A 25,993-nucleotide genomic window follows, 5' to 3' on the forward strand; every position below is an offset into this window, starting at 1 on the left:
TTAGTGGGGTCCCGCAGGGGTCTGTGCTGGGTCCGTTGCTTTTTAATGTATTTATAAATGACCTAGAGATGGGAATAACTAGTGAGGTAATTAAATTCGCCGATGACACAAAATTATTCAGGGTCGTCAAGTCGCAGGAGGAATGTGAACGATTACAGGAGGACCTTGCGAGACTGGGAGAATGGGCGTGCAAGTGGCAGATGAAGTTCAATGTTGACAAGTGCAAAGTGATGCATGTGGGTAAGAGGAACCCGAATTATAGCTACGTCTTGCAAGGTTCCGCGTTAGGAGTTACGGATCAAGAAAGGGATCTGGGTGTCGTCGTCGATGATACGCTGAAACCTTCTGCTCAGTGTGCTGCTGCGGCTAGGAAAGCGAATAGAATGTTGGGTGTTATTAAGAAGGGTATGGAGTCCAGGTGTGCGGATGTTATAATGCCGTTGTATCGCTCCATGGTGCGACCGCACCTGGAGTATTGTGTTCAGTACTGGTCTCCGTATCTCAAAAAGATATAGTAGAATTGGAAAAGGTACAGCGAAGGGCGACGAAAATGATAGTGGGGATGGGACGACTTTCCTATGAAGAGAGGCTGAGAAGGCTAGGGCTTTTCAGCTTGGAGAAGAGACGGCTGAGGGGAGATATGATAGAAGTGTATAAAATAATGATTGGAATGGATCGGGTGGATGTGAAGCGACTGTTCACGCTATCCAAAAATACTAGGACTAGAGGGCATGAGTTGAAGCTACAGTGTGGTAAATTTAAAACGAATCGGAGAAAATTTTTCTTCACCCAACGTGTAATTAGACTCTGGAATTCATTGCCGGAGAACGTGGTACGGGCGGTTAGCTTGACGGAGTTTAAAAAGGGGTTAGATAGATTCCTAAAGGACAAGTCCATAGACCGCTATTAAATGGACTGGAAAAATTCCTCATTTTTAGGTACAACTTGTCTGGAATGTTTTTACGTTTGGGGAGCGTGCCAGGTGCCCTTGACCTGGATTGGCCACTGTCGGTGACAGGATGCTGGGCTAGATGGACCTTTGGTCTTTCCCAGTATGGCACTACTTATGTACTTATGTACTTATGTACTGACATGTCTATCTGTGAGCAGAAGTCCTTATTATTGGAGTTTTTGTTACTTACTGTAAACCGCTGTGAATCTTTTTGGAAAACTAGCAGTATAGTATAGTTTAAAACAAACCATAGAAAATATTTCTTCACTCGATGTTGATTAAACTCTGGAATCTGTTGCCAGAGAATGTGGTAAAAGAAGTTAGCTTAACAGGGTTTACAAAAGGTTTGGATAATTTCCTAAAAGAAAAGTCCATAAGCCATTATGATGATGAACTTGGAAAATCCACTGCTTATTTCTAGGATAAACAGCATAAAATCTGTTTTACTGTTCTGGGATCTTGCCAGGTACTTGTGACCTAGATTAGCCACTGTTGGAAACAGGATATTGGACTTGATGTACTTTCAGTCTGTCCCAGTATGGCAACACTTATGTTCTTATTTTCTTATGTAAGGTTTAAGGATGGGAAAAGTGCAGGAATGGGTAATGAAATGGAAATGAAGGAATAAGAAAAGGAGGAAAGGATAAGAGACAATGAAAAGGAATGGAAGGGTAGACGAGATAACTACAGAGGAAAGAGCAGAGATGACAATGAACAGAAAAGAAATAGTATCTGATAAAAGAAATATGGAGATCTTGGCGGAGAAAAAATGGAGTTCAGGTCCTTGGTGGTAGATGTAAATGACCCATACTCTGTGTGCTTTTTCCATTTGCTAATAAAGTCACCTTATATTTTAAGACTAACATTCTGGACTACAACATAGGCTAGTCAGAGTTACAATATAAAATCTGGTTCACATTTGCCAGGCACAACTGACATAATGTTTGGCAGCAATCATCCAACAATTGGACCTCAAGGGATCAATTTTCAGCAATGGTAGCACACCTTACCTGGTTATCTTTAGCTGAATATTCAGTGATATTTATTTGGCTAAACGTCACATGGAATATCCAGCTACAGCTAACTGGACAACTGTTGTCTGATGGGATTTAGGGCTGTTATTTTAGAGGGTCAATATTTAGATGCCAATAAACAGAGAAGAAATGTTAACTGATAAGAGAAAGTTGGAGAGGGAGGGGGAGGAAAGAGGAGGAAGATCGAGTTCAAGCTCTTGGTGGCAGTGATCCCTTGATTTTCAGCTGTACATAACCAGATAGTACTGCTGAACATTTAAGGAGACTGCCACGGCACTATCCAGTTAGTGCTGGAGCTGCCCTAGGGTAGAATAAGGGCAGAGCTGGGAGTTGACTGGGTACCACCCATATTCTAGCAGATCAGCAAATACTTGAACACAATCATATTTAGTAGACTTAAAAACATTAGACTCAGAAGACAAGAGTCAGGTCATAAGTGAATATGAAAACAAAACAAAACATGACATGCTACAGAAATATAAACATACAAAAGTATGACGTTCCCTTCACCATGAACAAAAACAGAAAATGCATTATGATCCCTGGAGAACTGAGATAGCTTCCACTGCATATTTGAACTTTTACGCAACTGATTCATACATTTATTAAAAATAGAAATATATCAAACAGTACTTACACAGCTGATAGAGAACTGTCTTTCTTTGGTTTCTTCTTGTCTCGGGCACCACTGAAATCCAGAGCAGCCTTATCCATTCCCAGTAATTCACTGATCCTATCCCTGCCATAGAATTCTCCATACTTATCCATAACCTGAGGTAGAAAGCAATCAGTCACTAGAATGCACATTTTTCTTCATATTTTAAAATTTATATAGAAAATGCAAAACAAATGGAGATGTTTATTGAGAACTCAACATAGCTGTGTTTTTGCAGAATGCCTGCATCAAAGGTCATCCAATGGTCTCTCCGGGGCAGAGGGAGCATGGAAACCAATGACGCTGACCGGCGTGCGGCACCCCCCCAGCGGCGTGCACCCGGGGGGGGTTCTTTCGCCGGGGTGGGGGGTGTCCCTTCGCCGAGGAAGTCGCGCTGCACGGGGGGGGGGGGGGGGGGCGCTGCACCCGGGGGGGGGGGGGGGCGGGGCGCATCGGTGATCCACCCTGAGTGTCAGCGCCCCTCGGAACGCCACTGCCCATCTGTATATGCTACGTTAGACATGTACATATTTAATGTTTAGGTAGAATTTTGGCATTTATATGTGTAGGCACTCTCATGTGCATATGTAGATTTCATTATTCTAATTATTTATAAACCTAACTGGGATGTACTTCCTAACACTCACTTTATAGAATAACCCATATAAAATGTAATTTTAAAACAGGGCACCTAGGCTAATAAGACAGAAAACATATACTTTCCAATTGGCTAGTAGACTGTATTTCCTTTACCATGTAGGGCAAGCCTAACCCTAGACAGTCATGTTATGGCTTATAATGTCAGAGTTATAGCAGCATCAGCAGACCCCTTGAGGTCAGTCTCCACTAAAGATATTTTCAGGACTGCAGCATAGACTTCTGTCCTCAGATTAAGCCCATGTATATTCTTTTTTTTTTTTTTTTTTGTATATAACCTTTATTAATCGTTTAAAGATTCACACAATAATGTGATAATACATCTCACATTAGAAATTAAGGTAAATTTCTTACAAAGAATATCATAAGGAAACAATTAAACACTTTTTTTTTTCGTCCACAAGTAAGGAAAAAAATGGATTCCAAGAAAAGGAAAAATAAAAAAAGAAAGGAAAACATGAGATATTATACAATTGCTACCTCTAGATTCAGACTCCAGCCTGCAATGTAGGAAGGCATGTAACAGTCACTTCTACCCTAGCATCCAAAAAATCTTTAAGCTGTTTAGGGTCTACAAATTGATATTGTTTACCCTCAAGCATAACAGTACATATACAAGGAAAACGTAAAACAAAGTTTGCTTTCAAGGCTTCAACTCTAGGACGTAGTTCCAAAAAGGCCCTACGTCTCACTTGTGTCGGCCTAGAAAGATCAGGAAAAATCCTAATCTTTGAACCCATAAACAGATCATCCAAATGTCTCAGGGAAAGTCTTAGTACTGCGTTCCGGTCCGGCTCCAGCACAAAGGTGACTAACATTGTAGTCCTATAGGTAATCACATCCAGTGAACTTTCCAGGAAGGAAGTAAGATTCATTTCTTCACCCATTTCTCGTCTAGGGGGATCTCCCATTGTCCCCCTAACATTCCAGATATAATGGGCTCGAGTTATGGGAGGTAATGAGTCTTTGTCCATTCCCAGAATGTCAGTCATATATTTTTTCACCATCTCTATTGAGGAAATTAAAGGAGACTTGGGGAAATTAAGAAACCGAAGGTTAAGTCTCCGAGACTGATTTTCAAGGAATTCCAAACGTTTGTGTAAAAAATTATTGTCCTTAACTAAGACGGATTCCAAAGACCCCATTTCTTGAATTTTAGTATCTAATTTTTCAATCTTGAGGGACTGTTGTGCTGTCACCTGTGCATGAGTCAGGACTGCTTCTGAAAGAATTTTTATATCTTGAGAATTTTCTTTTAACATACTTTGCATGGAGGAGTGAGTATTATATACCATGTCCCACAGTGACTCAAGTGTCACAATAGAGGGTTTACTAATTCCAGCTGTTGACATAAGGGAGTGTGGTGGGGTCTCGGTGCGGGAAAGTCTATTAATAATAGTTTGTGGTAGTACCTTTGAAGCCAGATCGGCTGATAACGTAAGGTCCGGGATCCCACTCAAAATCGCCTCTATCCTCCCCTCTGGCAGCTCCGAATTCACCACTTCGGTATCGGGTACTGTCTGGATTTCGGCGAGTATTTCACTTCCTGGTTGTGGAGGTTCCCTGCGGTCCTCGGGGCTTAAGGAAACCCCGTCTCCGCTGCCTATCGACGCCGTCACGTCGACAGTGGCAGAGGGAGTCGAAGTACACAGAGGTCCCGGCGGCGTCCTGGGGAACTGTAAAGTTGTTTGCCTCAGAGCTGATGAAGGTCCAGGGACCGAGGGAAGCTCCCTCACCTTCCCCCTCCGTTTTCCCATCGCGAACGACGGAACGAGGGAACCACAAAAGGCAGCAGTTCACAGCGTCCTCCAGGAGCTCACACAGGTGCGTGTATGTAAAACGCCATCTTGGAATCAAGCCCATGTATATTCAATGAAATTAATAAGCATGTCCAAGTTGTATCAGTGACACTGGTAGAGCCCGCTATTTTAAGATGGGATCATTGCTTAGTTTGGGGAGGGGGGGGGGGAAATAAACCCATCTCCTCCGCTGACCTCTTCACCACAACCTGGGATGGTATGCCTGAAGACTGGTGTGCCTATGACAGGATGTGGGGCTATAGAAGGCTGATAAGATTCCTTTTTCTAAATTTTAGTTTAGAAAATACTTGGAGATTTTTTTAATTAGTCAATTTTTATTGAAACTTCTGGAGCAAACAATATTCATTTAATCTCTCCACTATGGCCTTGTCTTCCCTGAGTGTCCCTTTTACCCCTTTGTCATCTAGAGGTCCAACTGATTCTTTTACCGGCTTCTTGCTTCTAATGTACCTAAAAAAGATTTTTACTATGTGTTTTTGCTTTCAACGGAATCTTCTTTTCAAAGTCTCCCTTTGCCTACCTTATCAGCGCTTTGCATTAGACTTTCCACTCCTTATTCTGTTTTCTATTATTTTCAGTAGGATCCATCTTCCAATTTCTGAAGGATTTTCTTTTAGCACTAGTAGCTTTTTTTTCACCTCAGTTTTACCTATGCCTGCTGTTGTTTGGCCTTCCTTCCTCCTTTTTAAATACAAGGAATATATCTAGTCTGGGCTTCCAGAATTGTATTTTTGAATAACATCCGTGCCTGACATAAATTTTTGACCTTTGCAGCTGCTCCTCTAAGTTTTTTTTAAATCATTCTCCATAGTCTCCCTTTTGAAAGTTAAATCCTAATGTATTGGATTCCCTGTATATATTTACTCCAGAGATTATATCAAATCTGATCATCTTACGATCACTGTTATCAAGTGGCCCCACCACCATTAACTCCTGTACCAGATCATGCGATCCCCTAAAGATGCTTTTAAAAGCATTTATCAGAGCTCTCTCTGCTCTTTATTGTTATCTGTTTAATAGTTATAGATGTATTAAGTGCATCATATGAATTCCAGAGCAAAAAATTCAGTACAAATGCCAAAAATGAAACTAAAGCTTCTTACTCAATAACGAGTTTTTCCATAGATACACAAAGGGGGGAAAGTTCTTTTTGAATAGGGCTGAAAAATTTCTCTGTTACTTTTGATAAAATTAGTCTAGCATTAAATAATACAAACATTACCTTTCTTTTTACAAACTTGTCCCAATAGTTGTTTGGAAAAGACCTGAAAATAAAGATAAGAAATTACATTTCACTAAAGTGACGATTTTCAAAACTACAGTGAGACAAAGACTTCACATAGATGCCAATATTTAGCAGGATGGTCTTTGCAGTGAATGACTTATTGCTTGTCTCCATCATGTATTTTTAGCCAGCTTATCCATTTAAGTGGGACTGCTGAATATGGGACTTTAAAGTCAAGTGGAAGTTATTCATGTACCCAATCCTTCTTAATTTGGATAGAACTGAATATTGACACTATTAGGGTAATTCTATAACCAGGAATTCAGGATAAAAGGGTAAGCAGGCACCTATATCAAACCTAGGGCCCTGTTTACTAAGGTGTGCTAGCATTTTTAGCACGCATTAAAAATTAGCATGTGCTAACTCTAGAGACACCCATAAGACTATATGTGTGTCTCTAGCATTAGAATGTTCTAAAAATGCTAGCGCGCCTACAGCGCAGCTTACTAAACAGGGTCCTAGTTTATAAAGAAAAATTGGCACCTAATTGTCTTTATAGAATACTAAGGCAAGTGCCATCCTTCTATTTAAGGCTCAATCACTTATACCAGCCTATAACTGCTGTAAATTTCTGCAAGATCAAGGTTCTTTGGGGTCCTTTTACTAAGGTGCGCTGAAAAATGGGCTGCGGTAGTGTAGGCACGTGTTGTGAACAAACACAGATCCATTTTTCAGCACACCTGTAAAAATGCCTTTTTAAAAGATTTGAAAATTGACGTGCGTCCATTTTGGGTCTGAGACCTTACCACCAGCCATCGACTAACGGGCTCATTTTCGAAAGAGAAGGACGTCCATCGTTCGACACAAATAGGAAGATGGACGTCCTTCTCACAGAAACGTCAAATTGGTATAATCGAAACCCAATTTGGATGTCTCCAACTGCAGTCTGTTGCAAGGATGTCCAAATTTCAAGGGGGCGTCTCGGAGGTGTAACAAAGGTGGGACTTGGGCGTGCCTAACACTTGGACGTCTTTGACCCATAATCGAAAAAAGCAAGGGTGTTCCTGACGAACACTTGGACGTTTTCACCTGGATGGGTTTTTTTTTAACGAATAAGGCAGAAAAAGGTACCTAAAATGACCAGATGACCACAGGAAGGAATCGGGGATGACCTCCTTTTACTCCCTCAGTGATCACTAACCCCTCCCACCCTCAAAAAACATCTTTAACAATATGTCGTGCCAGCCTCTATGCCAGCCTCAGATGTCAAACTCAGGTCCATGATAGCACTTGCAGGTCCCAGGAGCAGTTTTAGTGGGTACTGCTGTGCACTTCAGACAGGCGGACCCAGGCCCATACCCCCCCCCCCCAACACCTGTTACATCTGTGGAGGAAACAGCGAGCTCTCCAAAACCCACCACAAACCCACTGTACCCATATATAGGTGCCCCCTTCACCCGTAAGGGCTCTGGTAGTGGTGTACATTTGTGGGTAGTGGGTTTTTGGGGGGCTTGGGGGGCTCAGCACACAAGGTAAGGGAGCTATTTTCATGGGAGCATTTTATGAAGTCCACTACAATGCCCCCTAGGGTGCCCGGTTGGTGTCCTGGCATGTCAGGGGGACCAGTGCACTACAAATGCTGGTTCCTCCCAAGTCCAAATGGCTTGCATTTGGACGTTTTTGACATGGACATCTTTGGTTTCGAAAAACACCAAAAGTCAAAGATGTCCATGTGTAGGGACATCCAAATCTAGGGACATCCAAATTTAAGAATTTGGACATCTCTGAGGGTATTTTCAAAACGAAAGATGGATGTCCATCTTTTTTCGAAAATATGGTTTTCCCCGCCCCTGGATTTCGACGTTTTGCAAAGACGTCCAAATCGCAACTTGGATGTGTCTTTTGAAAATGCCCCTCTAAGTAGTAAGGTCTCACGCGTTAACTGGGCAATAAGGGTCAACGCGAGTCAAATGCCTTTTACTGCACGGTAGTGCCATGCGCCAGAAAATAAAAGCTATTTTCTGGCACGCGTAGTGGACGCGCACCAAAAATGAAATTACCGCCCGGCACATGTGGTAGGCCGGCGATAACTCAGAATTAGCGTGCATTGGGTGCGTACAGGCCCTAATGCAGCTTAGTAAAAGGACCCCTTTATTTCTTGATATACTGCCAAAGGGTGAAAAGCATCATAGCAGTTTACGATGATTATACAATAAAGTATGGGAGGTCATAGTATTATTTCAATTACAACTATTATGGAACCCTCCTATTTGTTCATCTTAATTATGTTATGTTTATCTATCAAATCCACTTCCAATCCTACATGATTTACTTATGCACTCTTATTTGTAACAATTGTAAAATTATTATTCCGTTAATATGATTGCTATGATATTCTTATGCACCTATCGGTATCTATATTCTGAAATTCTTATTCTATAATGTGTATATGTTGTTGTAACATTTTTATAAGCCACATTGAGCCTGCAAATAGGTGGGAAAATGTGGGATACAAATAGTAGGAAATGAACAACAATAAATGTATAGGAAAGATAATAGGACATAAAATAATTAACAAAAAGTGAGAGAAAGAGGGGGAAAACACAAAAGGAAACCGCAATTTACTGTGTCTAGATGTCAACCAGAATGCACCTCAATTAAAGTATTCTACAATTTACGCATATATTTGCATGCTCCACCCATGTGCTGCCCAAACTCTGTCCATGCACTTGCTCACCTAGGTTGGCAGCATATGGGGAGCAGTAGCACAGCGTATACATGCACTTGAGCATTTCTCCAGCTGCGCTGCTGCCCTCATCTTCTCTTGCGCTGGCCCAAGTTTAAAAGAAGATTGAGCATGGCATTAGCCATATCAGCACAGGCCCCCACTCTCGCACTACTTTGTCTTACCCCCCTCCAAGGCAGACTTCCTGTTGGAGGTGGACGGGACATAGAAACATTTCAGCTTTGGTATGTTGTTACAGGGTCCGCACTGTGCTCAGCCTTCTTTTAAGCTTGTACCAGTACAGGAGGATATAGAGGAGTGGCAGCAGCCTGGAAGGGGCAGGAAGATGCTGTACAGACTGCAGGTAGGGAAAAAACAACATACAGTATGTACATGTTAAAGTCAAGTACTAGGTATATGCACAGGTCAACAATTTCAGGGTCAATATTCAAGGTGATTTAACTGGCTAAAAATGGCTCCTGATTGTTAAATTCCCTGTTCAGGGCAAACTAGCCATTTTTAGTGGCACTTAACTGGTTGGTGCTTCTGAAAATAGCTGGTTAGCGCCAAACTGAAAACCAGCTATTTTGGGGGCTTTACAGGGGTGGAGTCAGCACTTGGACTGTTATGCTGATATTCAGCACTTAACTGGCCATGGTAACTACATAAACAGGACCGCATAAAAGTTAGTCTGTCTTTTTGTGATAACCCATAGCCAGTTAAGTGCTGAATATCGCATTACACCCAGTGGGCTATGTGTTAGATGGCTCTGGAAACCCATCACTGAATTTCTGGGTTTAACGCTGGTGGCAGACAGTGAAATGCTGATTGTCACCAGCTGAATATTAGGTCCATTCATTTTGTTTTCACTTTATTGACTCCCCCCCCCCCCCCCCCCAGATTTTTAGGTGTTTTTCAGTTAATTTAACACATTTCTTTTAATGAAATTTTTTTTTAAAAAGTGCACTATAGCACTTTAACATACACTTTGTTACGCCATCGAGCGTACAAGAGTGAAACCAAATTGCAATTACATTGGCGGCACTAAAGATAAGTGTTTGTTGGATGTGATTATTTGTTTATTAAAGTTACAATTGGAGGTTTTTTAGTCAATGAAGATTCCATCCCAGTGTAACAGACGTGATTATGTTCTGAAGCGGGAATACAGAGGCTTTTTTCCTTCATTTATATAACACAAATAGCAACTGTTGAATGTTTTTGGCTCCTTGTTAACCCTACAGTACATTAAGGGCAAAATGTAGGACATACAAAGGTGGATTTTAGAAAGGTCATACAAATCAGAATTGGGCCATGTCAGGTTCTGCCAACATTGAGCCATTTCTAAAACACATTCAACAAATTGGATGTGCATGCACCTGTTATGTGCAATGGGCACATCCATTTTATAAGCATGTGTCTAAAATATATATATAAATACATGCCAGCATACACATGTGTATGTCAGCCATTTCAGAAACATACTCATCTATGTTTTCTAAAGCTGTCACAGAACTCAATGGACCCGATATTTAGCCAGCGGCGGGCAGTGCATTTGCTGTCCACCACCAGCGTTAAACCCGGATATTCAATGCCAGGCTGTATTCAAAGGCCGGTATTGAATATCCGAGTTTATTTTGGCCGCTAAAAAGTTAACCAGCTATGTTAACCGGTTAACGTTTTAGCGGTCAAAGATAGGCTGGCTATTTAAGCGGCCTATTTTGACCCCTCAACACAGTCAATTAGGCATTGAATATCTGCGCCTAACTGGCTATGTCATATGATATAGTCACCAACTGAATATTTACTGGGAGATGATTGGTTATCTCCTGCTGAATATCCATGGTTAGGCAATTAAACGCTATGTAACCAGCCAGGAGTCATTCCAGATTGGTTTAATAAAGTTTTGAATATCGGGGGGCATATCTTTTGAGAGTATTCCTTATGGAGGGGACCAAAAACACTTGGGGGATTAAGGGGGAGACCACACGTAATCCGTCCAGTGGAGCACTGCACAAAATGAACAACTTTCTAAAATGTAAATATCCCTGGTAGCAGGTGTAAATCCCAACATTCATATTAGCAGACATAAACCTGCATCTCCCTTCTAAAAAGGCCACAGCCCCAGACCACACCTACTTGCCATATGTAATTATTCACATTTGGATATTTATATATCAGCTTTCTGAAATCAGAATGTGGATGTGTAGGCAATGTAGATGTCTAAATAATGGTTTCTGCATCTTCAAAACATGAATAGGGACATAATAAATAAAGCATGAAATAATTACAAGTAAGCATTTTGAATTTTTTAATCATTCTACCTCTTTATTAGAGTAATATTACTGAACTGGTTCAGATGGAATAGAAAACTTACTGTGTGTTGATCACAAGTCTATCCCACTGTCCTTTGATGTCATCTTCAGATGGCTGTTCTGTAATGTACAGTCCATCAAATTCCAATTTCCTTGCTACTTCTTTCTCTCGTTTAAAAATAACCAATGGGACCTAGTGTTAAGCAATATGCAATTTTATTCATTATTTCAAAGTTGGCAAAACCTATAATTTAAGAATGACTTGTTGTGAGAAACAACATTTTCTAGTCATTAAAATCAACAGGGTAGATTTTCAAAGACAATTGTTCGGTTAGCAGTTGCTGCCAGATAAGTGTTGGTAGGAGGGATATTCAGTGGCACTGACCACCTCAGCAGTATCCAGAGAGAGCCAGGGCTGTCCATGAGTGGAGTCTAAGCAGAGCTGAAGGTTATCTAGTTAGCAGCCACATTCTGACCACTAACATGAGAGCTACTCAGATACAATTAGGGCAGCAAAAAAGCTGCCTAACTTTATCTGATTAGCTATCTGATTAGTGATCTGAATTAACTGCTGATCGGATATCACTTCTGGGTAAGTGATGAAACTGGATATTCAACGCTGACCAGTATCCAGGTACTGGTGCTAATCATCAGATTTCACTGACTGCTGCGCTTAAATATTGAACAGCATGTTTTTAACTTCTCTGTTTTTTAGAAAAAGTTAAAAACATGAGGCCCAATATTCAGACCATAGGAGATAGTTGGGCTGCCTCCCCTGGTCAGAACTGAGTCCGGATATTCAACACCAGGCCATTTGCAGTAACCGGCACAGAATATCTGGTTTATTTTTGGTCAGTTCCAACAACCAGCCAAGCTGAATTCAGCGTTGGCCAGTTAACATGAAACCAGCCAAAGATAGGCCTATTATTGACGCTGCCAAATTTGGCCACCAACTTGGGGCCCCTTTTACCAAGCTGCGGCAAAAGAGGGGCCTGTGCTGGCATTGGCAAATGTTTTTCACACGCGCCGAGGCCCCCTTTTACCACAGCGGGTAAAAGGGAAGTCTCTCGTTTCTGCAGGAAATGGCCGTGTAGCAAGTAAAGCACTTGCTGCGCAGCCATTGATGTGGCAGTAAGGGCTCTCGCACTAACCCAGCGGTAACCAGGCAGCATGTGGCACTGCCCGTTTACTGCCAGGTACACTCCAGAGCTACAAAAAATATATATTTTTTGTAGCGCCGGATATGATGGCGCGCTAGGGGTGGGAAGTACTGCCAGGCTGCTGCGGTAGCCCGGCGGTACTTCCTGTTTAGCGAGCAGTAAGCCTGTGTTGAGCTTATCACTGCTTAGTAAAAGGGACCCTTAGCTGGCAATGTGACAAAAATTGGCGGAAAGCTGGTTATATCGTGAGATATAACCAGCTATCTACTAGGCACTAACTGGCGCTATTCAATGGGAGACAGCTCACTATGTGCCTCTAAATATGTATCATTTAACTGGATAGGTGCTGTTCCTGGCCGATTAAATAGTTTTGAATATCGGGAGGATGGTGCTTTGCCCATTTTGAACAAGAAAATTAGATAAGGGCATGGTTTAATATTTGTTCAAATTGGATTTCAGATTTTAAATATTATATTTCATGTGGGTTGCTGTAATTTTGTTTTTGTATTTTATTTGATATTTAATTTAATTTAAATACAGCGAATATATCTTTTTAGCAATAAAAATATCTCCATTATTTTAAAATTTTATGTTTAAAACAACAACATAATATACTATCATATATTCTGTGATTCCACATTCATGGTGTCTTTTACAAAGGTGTTCTAGTGTTTTTAGCATGTGCTAACCATGTAGACACCCATAATATTCCTACATGCATCAACACTGTTCGTACATGGTAATATTTAGCACGCACTAAAAACGCTAGCACACCTTTGTAAAAGGGGCCTTAAGGGTCTCTGTTATCAAGGCACACTAGCAGTTCCCAAGCGGCAATGCTGATGGAGCCCTAGTCCTGCCCAAAACATGCCTCCAACAGGCCCCCTTGCTATTTGGACAAACTGCAGTGGAAAAAGTCAAACTTCTGCCCTCATAAATCACAATTTTCATGTCTTTGCCAGATGAACTTTGTTGGCCATTGTGAGATGTCTATCTGCTTCAAAAATGAGTGCCAAAATGTTGCAGAAATCTTGCTGCTTCGGTATAAAGGCCTGTACTATCACTTTAAACCCATTAAATAAGAAGAACTTTTGAACTCAAAGTAATTTCAGTTAATAAAATACCAATACATGAATATGATTCTCCACTGTTAGATTTGAATCAAGTGTCACTCCCAAGATTTGAAGGGAAAAAAGCTTTCTCAGTCAAGTGGGTAATAGATAGTTGATTCCTAGCCAAACAAATTTAGTTTTATCCTTGATCAGTTTCAACCTAAAATTCCAGTTCATCATTCTATTATTATAACCTGCTTAGACCTGAATAGGTACAAGCAGATAACAAATTCTGTTGTTGTTGTTATTATTATTATTATCTCTAGGCAGGCTAATGTTTCCTTAATTTGTTCTGTTTCATGTGAAGGGTCAACAACATAATAATATCATCTGCATACATAAACAGACTAGCTTTAGCCAATATTGGGCAATTTCCAAGACTATTCATTAAACCATTAAACAGAACGGGGACAGGAGTGATTCCAGTGAAACTCTGGATGTTGGTTTTCAAGCTTTTGACTCATATCCATTCATTCTTACTCTAAAGGAATACAATCTCAAAAATCCAGAAAACCAGCTTAGGACATTTCTTGTTATACCTATCTCAGTCAGTAACACAAGCAATATATCATGGTCTACCAGGTCAAACTTAGACAAAAGATCAAACTGTAATAATATTGCCTTATGACCTTTAGATAGCAAAGTTCATATTTCTGTCATTATTGTTCCTAAGAGATTTTCTATGCTAAAACATATCATCAACCATGACAAACATCCAAGAAGTATGTTGTGAGAGTCCAAATACTCTTGTTAGTTGCTTTGCCAACAAGCTCTCCATCACCTTAGCAAAGATGGGGATGCAGGCAATAAGCCTATAGTTCTGAGGGACAATGCAATCTAAAGTTGAGTTTTTCAGAATAGGATTCAAAACTATAGTAGATCATCTAACAGGAAATAGCCAATTTTAAATATATTTCCTATCCAATTGGTAAGCTATACAATAAACTTAGGCAGGGCCAATCTCAATAATAAGTTAGATATATGAAATATGTAATACACAATGAGAAGTTGAATGCTTATGTTAAAATGATTTAACTTTCGACAGCTGAATTGGGAGTGAACCATAGCCTATTTGTGGGGATATTATTAATTTTACATATATCAATTTCCTCAGGTATTGATACGAATACTGTATGATGTAATCAATAATCAAGTTTTAGAAAAACTGCTACACTCACATATATACCTGTGGAATCTATGAATCTGAAGGGAGCATGTTGTGGGAATGGCTGACCTTAAAAGTTTTCCTGTATTTTTATTTTGCAATAAAAATACATTTCTATTTAAAAATATTTAAACATCAGTATTATTCTCTTGGGTGAATCTCTTCATAAAGGCGGTTAATAAATCCTAACAATGAATTAATACCGCTTTCAATGCAGGCATAACAGTCAGCTAACTGTTTATTTGGACCAGGGATTTGGAACAGTGATTCAGGGGAGAAATGTGTTTACTTTTTTGGTATCTAACAACACCTGAAAATGCAAAAAGAAAAAAGAAAAACTGAATCTGGAAGCATGACTCTCTAAACAGTTATACTTAGAAATACAGCTTTGCACAATTTGTCAGTTACATGTGTCAGTGAATCACTTACACCTGTAGATAGCAACATTTGCCATTTATTCATATAAAACCTTGAGAGATGCTGCTTTTTAAAAAACTTTTAATTTTTTTTTGTAAATGACTGTTCCCACTGGACATGCTGACAGTACATGATATTACTATGGCTTAATATGTATTTTCTAGAAGATTTTGTGTTCAGCAAGCCTTTTGTAAAATACACTTGCAAATTTTGAATGCCCTGACAGTGACATCATTTATCCAACCTAGAGGACCTATACAGCATTGGGCTTGCAGTTTTAAAATCTGCACCCTGGTTCACAAAATTATCTTCGGTGAAGCCCTGGGATACATGACAGACCTCATTGACCTATGAACCAGAAACACATCCGATACAACACGAACATATCTAAATCTGCACTACCCAAGCTGCAAAGGACTTAAATACAATTCAACTTACGCATCCAGTTTTTCCTACATAAGCACACAACTGTGGAACGCACTAACAAAAGCCTTGAAAACAACGCACGACCACCTAAACTTCTGGAAATCACTGAAAACCAACCTGTTTAAAAAGGCATACACTACCGACCAAACTTAAATGCCTGATCTCTGCAACACAACAAAACTAAAGTACGTAATGAACATAACACAACTCTTCCACTTTACGATAAAACTTAATGTGCACTATTACTAAATAAAAGCATAAATCATAAAATCTATACAAGATGAGAACGTGCATATGAATGTACAGAGTGACTTTAACAGTGTGCGGAAATTGTATCATGGATAAAAACACACAAAAAAACCCTCACAGAAAACACAAAGGAATCCTGTTTTGAAGGAATGGATCCACGGAATCTTAGTGGAGATTAGGTGGTGATGCCAGTAATTGGGAAACAAAACCGGTATAGGGCAGACCTCTACGGTCTATGCCCTGATTGTGACTGAATAGATAGGGATGGACTGGAGTGTAAATTTTAAGGGGCTTCGACCTTAGCTTCAGAACTTAGTACAAGAAGAGTGCTGGACAGACTTCTACTGTCTGTGCCCTGAGAATGGCAAGGACAAATCAAACTCGGTATACAAATTATACCAAATTTATACCAGAACTGAACAAAACTTAACTCTTCCTCCTTGATTACTTATCTACTCTGTCACTCATGAACTCTAATGCAATGCCACACTGTATTTCTCATACCGGAATTGGCAATTGCCAGCACGGTACTATGTAAGCCACGTTGAGCCTGCAAATAGGTAGGAAAATGTGGGATACAAATGAAACAAATAAATAAAAATAAATAAATAAATAAATAAAGTAACATATACCATGTAAAATGAGTTTATCTTGTTGGGCAGACTGGATGGAACATACAGGTCTTTTTATCTGTCGTCATTTACTATGTTACTATGTAAGTGTCACTGTTCTTAAAACACTGTTGCTAAAAACAGTGTAAAAAAGAAACAGAAAAGAAAATAAGCTGCATGATAAATATATCCCACCAAAATCTAGTTACACAAACACTAGGCAAATAAAACAGCTTATATAAATATTACTCAAAATTTAAACATTAAAAGGCACTCATACCTTGCCAATCAGAGCCAAATGGAAAACAACTGAGGGCAATACTGCAATAAACTAATCCAGCACAGGAAATCAGTGCAACTAAAAATGGGGAGAAAACCTCGTATTGCAGGCAAAATTGGTGTGTGAATGAGTAAACAAAATGTGTACCTCGGGCAGCTTCACAATGAATACACTTAAAAGAGATTTTAAAAAGTGTAGCATAATATGATTGCAGACTCTATAGAATAACCAATAAAATGGCCTAGTATATATAGATCTAAAATAAGCAATGCGTGCAGCGGTCTTTTAAAAAAAATAACTGAGACTGCATCGGTAAACGTGAATATAACCATATCAACACACTTTAAATAGACCAAGTTTTATATGCTAAAACTGCAAAAAAAACAGGATAAAGTGAACTTACCAGAAATGCAGCAAAAGTTAAACCATGTCTTCAAATGCATATTACTTTTTTTGAATGCATCCATACTATATTATTTTAATTGAATTGAGCATGTTCTGTTTTTCTCATTATATTGACACGAAACACTGACTTTCTATATACATTTTTCATTTTCATGTCAGCTCATTTAGGTTAATTTACATTGTGCACGGATTCTTGTTCACTATGGGGTCCTTTTACCAAGCTGCGGTAAAAAGAGCTCTGTGGTAGTGGTGGGGGCCATTTTTGCCGCATGCCAGGGCCCTTTTTACCACAGCAGGTAAAAAAGGCCTTAAAGTAACAAAAATTGCATTTAGTGTGTCACCATGCCAGGGGGGAGGGGCAAACTTACTGCCACCCATTGAGGTGGTGATAAGGGCTCCCGTAGTAACCAGACAGTGCCAATTACCAACGGGTTAGCACCACTATAATAATTACGGAAACAATTTCCATAGTGCCAGAAATGGCGCACACTTGAGGCGGAACTAAAACCAGTGGCCATGTTGGGCCGACAGTAGTTACAGGTTGCCGCACAGCAACCCTTTAGTAAAAGGGCCGCTATGCTTTTTTTCATATATTTTATATGGACACCAGGTGATTTTGATTTCATATAGATTATATTGATGTAATTTATGTTTTATTTTGTTTATATTGCATTTTTGTGTCTTTGGTCAGACTACTGTTGCAGGTGCAGAAACACTGAAACATGGCCCATGTTGGGTCTGTGTGTAATAAAGGACTCTCGATTGTTCCACCCTTGAAGACTCATGTGTGCTTCTTTTTTGTGCTAGCTCTCTGACAACACCCAGTCCTCCCAAAGTAGAATCAGGCCTCTTCAAACAACTTACCCGTCCCTTTCCCCTGACAAAAAAATTAGATCTACCCCCAATAATTTAGCCTCCCACCCCAGAATGATGTCCCCCAGGCCAAACAAAGTTCCACTCTAATCCCCTTTGCTATTCCCTGGTTGGGATCCTCTCACCTATCCTGTCATCCTCTGTAAAAAACAAAGGTACTAGGAAATCATTCCAGCCTCCCAATCCACCATCTCTGCCATTCAAAATGGGACCATCAGAACTCAAACAGTCCTGAGGGAGGGGGAGAAATCTGTAATAAAACCTCCCCATACCCATAAATACAAAATTATTAACATTTTACTTTCAAACAGTAGTATCCGATGATGCAGAAGAAAGAGATAACAGTGTGCAGAATAGCTAGAATTCGTAGAGTGGGTTCCATGTAGCCACTGCTCTCTTCAAGAACATAGTGCACAGTGAAAATTCTGGAGGAGGCTCCTTCAAGGCTGTTTGGCCTCATCTTTTCTCTAGCAGTTCCCAAAAAACTTTCTTTTTCTTCTGTAACAGTAGAGGTAGAGACCTATTGATATATTGTAAAGAGAATGACAATCAACATTTTGTACCTGGAGCAAATCATCATTGAGTTGATATTCAAAGTGATTTAAGTGGGCAAGAGAGACTCCCACCCACTTTATTTGTTTGAAGCCAGCTATCTGCAGATATTCAGTGGCACTTAATTGAGCAGTACTGCTGAATATCGGCATTAATCAGCTATTTCAGACCTTGGCCACAGAGGGGTGTTAAGGGGCAGAGTTGGGGAGGAGCCGGTAGTTCTGCAGGTGCCAGCAAAGTTTAGTGCTGGTGCTTGCATAGCTAAGTGGGCATACAGGACCACATAAAAAGCAGTCATAGCTATGTGGTTGCCAGGATTGAATATCGTCTGCACCTGCATAACGATTGGAGAGCCGATCCAACAGTTCGCCCTTTCTGGCCCTTCACACTCCTTATCAACCCCACCATTCCAATCATCCCCATGACCCCTCCTCCTGTGTCTGATTGTTCCTCTTTCTGATTCTCCCACTCGGGTCCCTCACACCTCACCAAGGTTCTGATCCACCCCTGATCACCATCCTAGCCACTTCCTGATCACTGAAACTACCCCCTCACAGATCTGATCCCCTCAACCCTTTACCAAACTGGAAGGCTCATCCACAACCCATTATAGCAGGCTGAGGTTGGGCACAGATGGAGGCAGAGAGAAAGGCTGAGTGTGTGCTGTGGGGCGGGGGGGAAAGCAAGGCTGAGTGTAAGCCAAGGGGATGAGATGGGGGCAGAGAAAGGTAAGAGTATGGCATAGCGATTGGGGAGGGGGTCAGAGAAAGCTGAGTGTGCCACAGGGATGGGAGGAAGAAGCAGAGAAAGCCGAGAATGTGCCATGGTGCTCGGGTGGGGGCAAATCAAACTAAGAATGTGCCACTGCTGTAGGTGTGTAGGGGGTGGATTCAGCTGAAGGGTGTGCCATGGGTGGAGGGTAGAAGAAAAAAATAATAAAAGTTGGGGAGGGAAGGAGAAAGAAGAGAGATAGATATATGTGCCTCGGGGCTTGGAGAATGAGAGGTGGGAGTATGTGCCTATGGAAAGGAAGAATGAAAGGTAGGGGTGTGTTCCTAGGGGAAGGGAAAATTTGATGAAGACTTTGGGGCAGACAGAATTAGGTGTCTTACTGGGAGAAAAGTAGTTGGGTTCAGAGAGGGGACTGGAAGGCAGGAAGGTAATTTTAGGCCTTATGATGGGGGAATTTTGCATAAGAACACTTCAAATAAATTATTCAATTCAAATCAGGTCTTATATGCAGAGTTTTCAGAAATTTAAAATATTGTGTACAGATTTTGTTTTTCTTTGCACAGAATTCCCCCAGGAGTAAAACAAGTGATACTTGCCACCTAAAGATAGGCACCCCTTTATAGAATTACCCTCTATATTATCTAGGGTGTTGAGTGGGGTAGGCAAGTAGGTGGTGATGGTTGCTCCTGCTAATCTTGTGCTGTCAGACTCTCTGTGTTCATAACCCCCTGTCCTGTTGTATGAACATCTGTGTGTTCCTCTTGTAATTTTATTTTAGTAAACTGTCTTATTATTTTGCTATGTAAGGCAGTATAGCAAATTATTAATAAGCTTAAATATATTTCTTGATTGTACCTTCAGTGCACTGATGGGGGCCATGCATTAATTCAAATGTGGAAATTGATGTGATTCACACTATGCCAACTTACCTTGTAAAAGAGAAGGATAAAGTTGATGGCAAAGGCAACAAACAATGCTAACATCCTCATGTTATAAAAATTGCGAGCAAAATAGTTCTATAAAACAAAATAGAGGAAAATTTCTATTAGACTTTGAATAGTATTGATAGTATATGAACAAGTAAGAAAGTAGCACCAGGCACACAAAGGTACAAATATGATTGCAAATGAAGTTTATTCAGCACATGAGTACCATTGACTGGGAAACGCAACATCCAACCTAAATGGTGGTGAGTGTTCTTGCAATACAAATAGGCTATACCGTGTTCCTCTTTGTTCTGTGTATTTTATTAATATCAAAGCCACATCTGGAAGTATATGGAGACCCCAGATGCAGTCTTTATGGGTGAAATATGACCATGCTGAGCATTAAGAACAAGGCAAACACATTAAGTGGAGGCCGCCCACAAACGGGCTGAAGGCCAACGAAGACCAAAGGGGGAGGAGGGGAGGGACCAGAAAGAGGGGGTTAGGCTAGATAGGAATAGAAGAGGAACTACGGGAGAACGGAGGAAAGGAAAGGTTAAAAGAAAGTGAGAAGGTAAAAGAAAGGAGAGATGAAAGATGGGGGAGTAGGAGGTCACAGAGCACAGGAAGTAGGAAAGGTGATAGCAGGGAAGGTTGGGGACTCATTTGTTGAATAAACTTCATTTGGAACCACATTTGGACCTTTGTGTGTCTGACGCTACTTTTCTGCTTGTTCACTCACAACATAGCATCTGCCTGTTTTTCTGTTTTTATTAATAACTAGTAAAAAAGGCCCATTTCTGACACAAATGAAACGGGCGCTAGCAAGGTTTTCCTCGGAGTGTGTTTGTTTGAGAGAGTGTATGTGAGAGTGACTGTGTGAGAGAGAGAGAATGAATATGCGAGTGTGTGTGTGTGAGAGAGAGAGTGAGTCTGGGTGCGAGTGTGTCTGAGAGAGAGAGTGTGTGTGTGAGAATGAGAGTGTGTGCAAGTACGTATGTGAGACACAGTGTGAGAGAGATTGTGTTTCACACAGATACAGTGTGTGCGAGTAAATAAAAGTAATGAGAAGATTACAGTCTAGGCATGATAATTCAAACATTTGGATTTCTATGCTGTGTAAGAAATATGGCAAGAAATGACGTTTTTGGAAAAATGTGTTGATTCTACCCGCACTGGAAGATTATGGTAACATTACAGGTATGGACTGAAAATACCTTCTAACATATAAGTACATTATCATAGTGCTTACTGAAAAGCAAATACCTCAACTAAGTCAGCAAAATAAATCATTATTGGGGTCATTTTCAAAAGAGAAGGACGTCCATCTTTTGACATAAATCGGAAGATGGACATCCTTCTCCAAGGGACGTCCAAATCGGTATAATCGAAACCCGATTTTGGACGTCCCCAACTGTAATCCATCGCAAGGACATCCAAAGTTCAGGGGGGCATGTCAGAAGCGTAGTAAAGGTGGGATTTAGGCGTGCCTAACACTTGGATGTCTTTGACCCATAATCGAAAAACACAAGGACGTCCTTGACAAACACTTGGACGTTTTCACCCTGATGTGTTTTTTTTACGAATAAGGCACAAAAAGGTGCCCGAAATGACCACATGACCACCCAGTGGTCACTAACCCCCTCCCACTCTCAAAAAACATCTTTAAAAATTTGTCGTGCCAGCCTCTATGCCAGCCTCAGATGTCATACTCAGGTCCATGACAGCGCATGCAGGTCCCAGGAGCAGTTTTAGTGGGTACTGCAGTGCACTTCAGACAGGAGGACCCAGGCCATCCCCCCTACCTGTTACATTTGTGGAGGAAACAGCAAGCTCTCCAAAACCCATGACAAACCCACTGTGCCCATATACAGATGCCCCCCTTCACTAGTAAGGGCTCTGGTAGTGGTGTAGAGTTGTGGGTAGTGGGTTTTGGGAGGCTCAGCACACAAGGTAAGGGAGCTATGTTCCTGGGAGCATTTTATGAAGTCCACTGCAGTGCCCCCTAGGGGGACCAGTGCACTACAAATGCTGGCTCCTCCCATGACCAAAGGGATGGCTTTAGACATGGCCATCTTTGGTTTTGAAAATCGCCGAAAGTCAGAAACGTCCATGTCTAAGGACATCCAAATTAAAGGATTTGGACGTCCCTGATGGTATTTTCGAAACGAAAGATGGACATCCATCTTGTTTAGAAAATGTGGGATTCCCCGCCCCTTGATTTTGCCATTTTGCAAGGATGTCCAAATCACAACTTGGACATTTCTTTCGAAAATGCCCCTCCATGTTGCTCAGGAGACTAGAACAAGCCTGGAACAAAAAGAGAGACGAACAAACACTAAATGACTGGAAACTACTTCGGAGAAAATACAAATATACCATAAAACAGACAAAAAGACTACACTACAAAACATTAATAGGACCAAACTACAAAGACACACATAAACTCTTCAACCTCGTGAACAAACTGTTAGACACCTCACCAGTTACAACCAACGACAAAGATACACCAAGTGTCGACAACCTAGCGACATACTTCAAGGAGAAAATTATACTACTACGACACAAGATACCCACCAGCCCTACAGAATACACACTCTTCTAGACTGCCTAGATCCAGAAGAAGGAATATTCCCAGCAGACAGAACCTGGACCGAATTTGAACAACTGCCAGAAGACCTCATCTCTAAAACTCTCAAAAGATATGCTAAATCCAACTGCAAACTAGACATATGTCCAAACAGCCTCATGAAATCTGCTCCCCAGAAATTCATAATAGACCTAACAAACCACATAAACTACATGCTACAAAATGGACTCTTCCCAAAAGAAAAAGGAAAAATCTTGCTCACCCCTATTCCTAAAGATACAAAGAAAAACACGAGCGAAATAACCAACTACAGGCCAATAGCAACTATACCACTAATAACCAAGATAACTGAAGGTATGGTAACTAAACAACTCACAAACTATCTAGATAAACACTCAATACTGCATGACGCCCAATCAGGATTCCAATCGAATCATAGCACAGAAACAGTATTAATCACCTTTATGACCAAATTCAAACAAATCATCGCAACTGGCAACAATATACTCCTCCTACAATTTGACATGTCAAGCGCCTTCGACATGGTAGACCATGGAATCCTGCTACACATACTCGAACATTTTGGCATAGGAGGAAATGTCCTGAACTGGTTCAAGGGGTTCCTAACCCTACGTTTGTATCAAGTCACATCTAATTCAACCACGTCCAAGGCATGGACACCTGAATGTGGAGTCCCACAAGGATCACCTCTTTCACCAACTATTTTCAACCTAATGATGATCCCTTTAGCAAAACTCTTATCAAACCATAACCTCAACCCGTATATATACGCCGATGATGTAACAATATACATCCCATTCAAACAAGACACCAAAGAAATCTCCAACGAAATCAATCAAAGTCTACACGTCATGAACACATGGGCAGACGCATTCCGCCTGAAATTAAACGCAGAAAAAAACCCGATGCCTGATACTCACCTCCCAATACAACACAAATGAATTCAACGCTATAAACACACCAACCCTAAACCTCCCAGTCTCAGAAACGCTAAAAATCCTTGGAGTCACTATCGACCGCCACCTAACACTCGAAACCCACGCAAACAATACAACCAAGAAGATATTCTATGGCATGTGGAAATTGAAAAGGATAAGACCATTCTTTCCAAGATTCGTCTTCCGCAGCCTAGTGCAATCCCTCGTCCTCAGCCACCTGGATTACTGCAACTCACTATATGCGGGCTGCAAAGAGCAAATAATGAGGAAACTTCAAACAGCCCAGAACACAGCAGCCAGGCTCATCCTCGGAAAACCAAGATACGAAAGGGCGAAACCACTACGAGAGAAATTACATTGGCTTCCACTTAAGGAACGCGTTACTTTTAAAGTTTGCACACTAGTCCATAAGATCATCTACGGCGAAGCCCCAGCGTACATGTCTGATTTAATAGATCTACCACCCAGAAACGCTAAAAGGTCATCCCGAACATACCTCAACCTCCACTTCCCCACTTGCAAGGGCCTGAAATACAAGACGCTACACGCGTCAACCTTTTCCCACATGAGCACGCAGGCTTGGAATACACTACCGCGCAACCTAAGAATGATTAACGAACAAGCTTCCTTCCGAAAACTACTGAAGACTTACCTGTTTGAACAAACTTACGGAAAGAACCAAAACACATAGAGTCCATACTCACTGTTCATCAATGCAACATACATCCACTTCAGATCCCTCATCCCGTAATCAATTGTCCCACTGTCTCCTTCCAATGTTTCTATGTTGATGTCCCATTGTTATATTCCTAATGATAATCGAATGTCTCGCACAACTCTGCACAATGTATTCCATATCCAAGTTGTTACAAATGTATTTCTACTATTCATATCTTATTGTAAGCCACACTGAGCCCGCAAAAAGGTGGGAAAATGTGGGATACAAATGCAATAAATAAATAAATAAATCTTTCAAGATTTAAATAAAGTAGTACCATTTAATATAATTGCTCCCCTCCCCCCAAACACACACCCAGACGTTTACAGCTTTCTCAGAGTGGGTGTACATTTGTGCACTGTTGAAGTTGAATGTAGAAGTCTGATTTAGAAAGGCACATAGATGCCTATGCTGTCTTTATAAACAAACAGAAACATAAGCTTAAAACTGGTGACCTTTTGGACTCCTCACATAGGTGGAGGAGTGGCCTAGTGGTTAGGGTGGTAGACTTTGGTCCTGAGGAACTGAGTTCAATTCCCGGCACAGACAGCTCCTTGTGACTCTGGGCAAGTCACTTAACCCTCCATTGTCCACTGCATTGAGCCTACCATGAGTGGGAAAGCACGGGGTACAAATGTAACAAAAATAAAATCCTGCTACAAAATTGAAGCCATTTATTTAGGAAACCTTTTACAAAGCAGCGGTAAGCCCAAGGCAGGCTTACCGCTTGCTAAAAGGGAAGTACCCCCGGGCTACCGGAGCAGTATGGCAGCAGTTCCCTCCCCCAGCGTGCGCCATTTCTGGCACTGCAAAAATATTTCAATTATTGTAGCGCGGGTGTGTACCCGGTGGTAATCGGGCAGTGCTGCACGCTGCCCGGTTACCACCAGGTTAACGCTGGAACTAGTGCTCCCCCACCCCGAAATGACCATGTGGCAAGTGCTTCACTTGCCGCACAACCATTTCTTGAAAAAAACCATAGACCTACCTTTTAACTGCTGTGGTAAAAGGGGGCCTCGGCGGGTGTCAAAAACACGTTCTGGTGCCAGCGCAGGCCCCCTTTTGCCGCAGCTTCGTAAAATGAGCCCTTAATTTTTTATTTTAAGACTGGATACTTGCATGGGAGTGGGGGGTGAGTCTCATACTATAAACTCCCTGACACAGTGTTAGTTCTTGTTATCCATTTTATTGTTTATTACTGGAAAAAAAATTCAAAACTCAATGTTCATGATTGGTGGATTCATTTATGTTCCATTAAAAGATATGAAGAAACAGCAGCCTACAAAAATCACAACATCTACACTTTCAGAAAAACTTGGGTCCTATTTGATGCTTATTGTACCAACCCGTGATTGTACTGTTCTTCTCTTATATATTATGTTACCAGAGTATTGATTATTCTTGCATTGCATCTGATCTTTTTGTTGAATTTTGTTTC

The 25,993-nt window shown here is 41.0% G+C and overlaps 1 protein-coding gene across 1 annotated transcript in view; it reads right to left on the reverse strand.

Moving 5' to 3' along the window:
- The window catches only part of RYR2 (ryanodine receptor 2), a 908,577-nt gene that overhangs the window by 83,638 nt on the left and 798,946 nt on the right, over positions 1-25,993 (reverse strand). The window contains 5 exon segments of the mRNA XM_030194683.1: positions 2,624-2,757; positions 6,341-6,383; positions 11,443-11,573; positions 18,380-18,598; positions 20,292-20,378. Coding sequence (XP_030050543.1) covers positions 2,624-2,757; positions 6,341-6,383; positions 11,443-11,573; positions 18,380-18,598; positions 20,292-20,378 — 614 coding nt within the window.

The sequence above is a fragment of the Microcaecilia unicolor genome, chromosome 3 (assembly GCF_901765095.1).
Source record: "Microcaecilia unicolor chromosome 3, aMicUni1.1, whole genome shotgun sequence".
NCBI classification, from domain to species: Eukaryota; Metazoa; Chordata; class Amphibia; order Gymnophiona; family Siphonopidae; genus Microcaecilia; species Microcaecilia unicolor.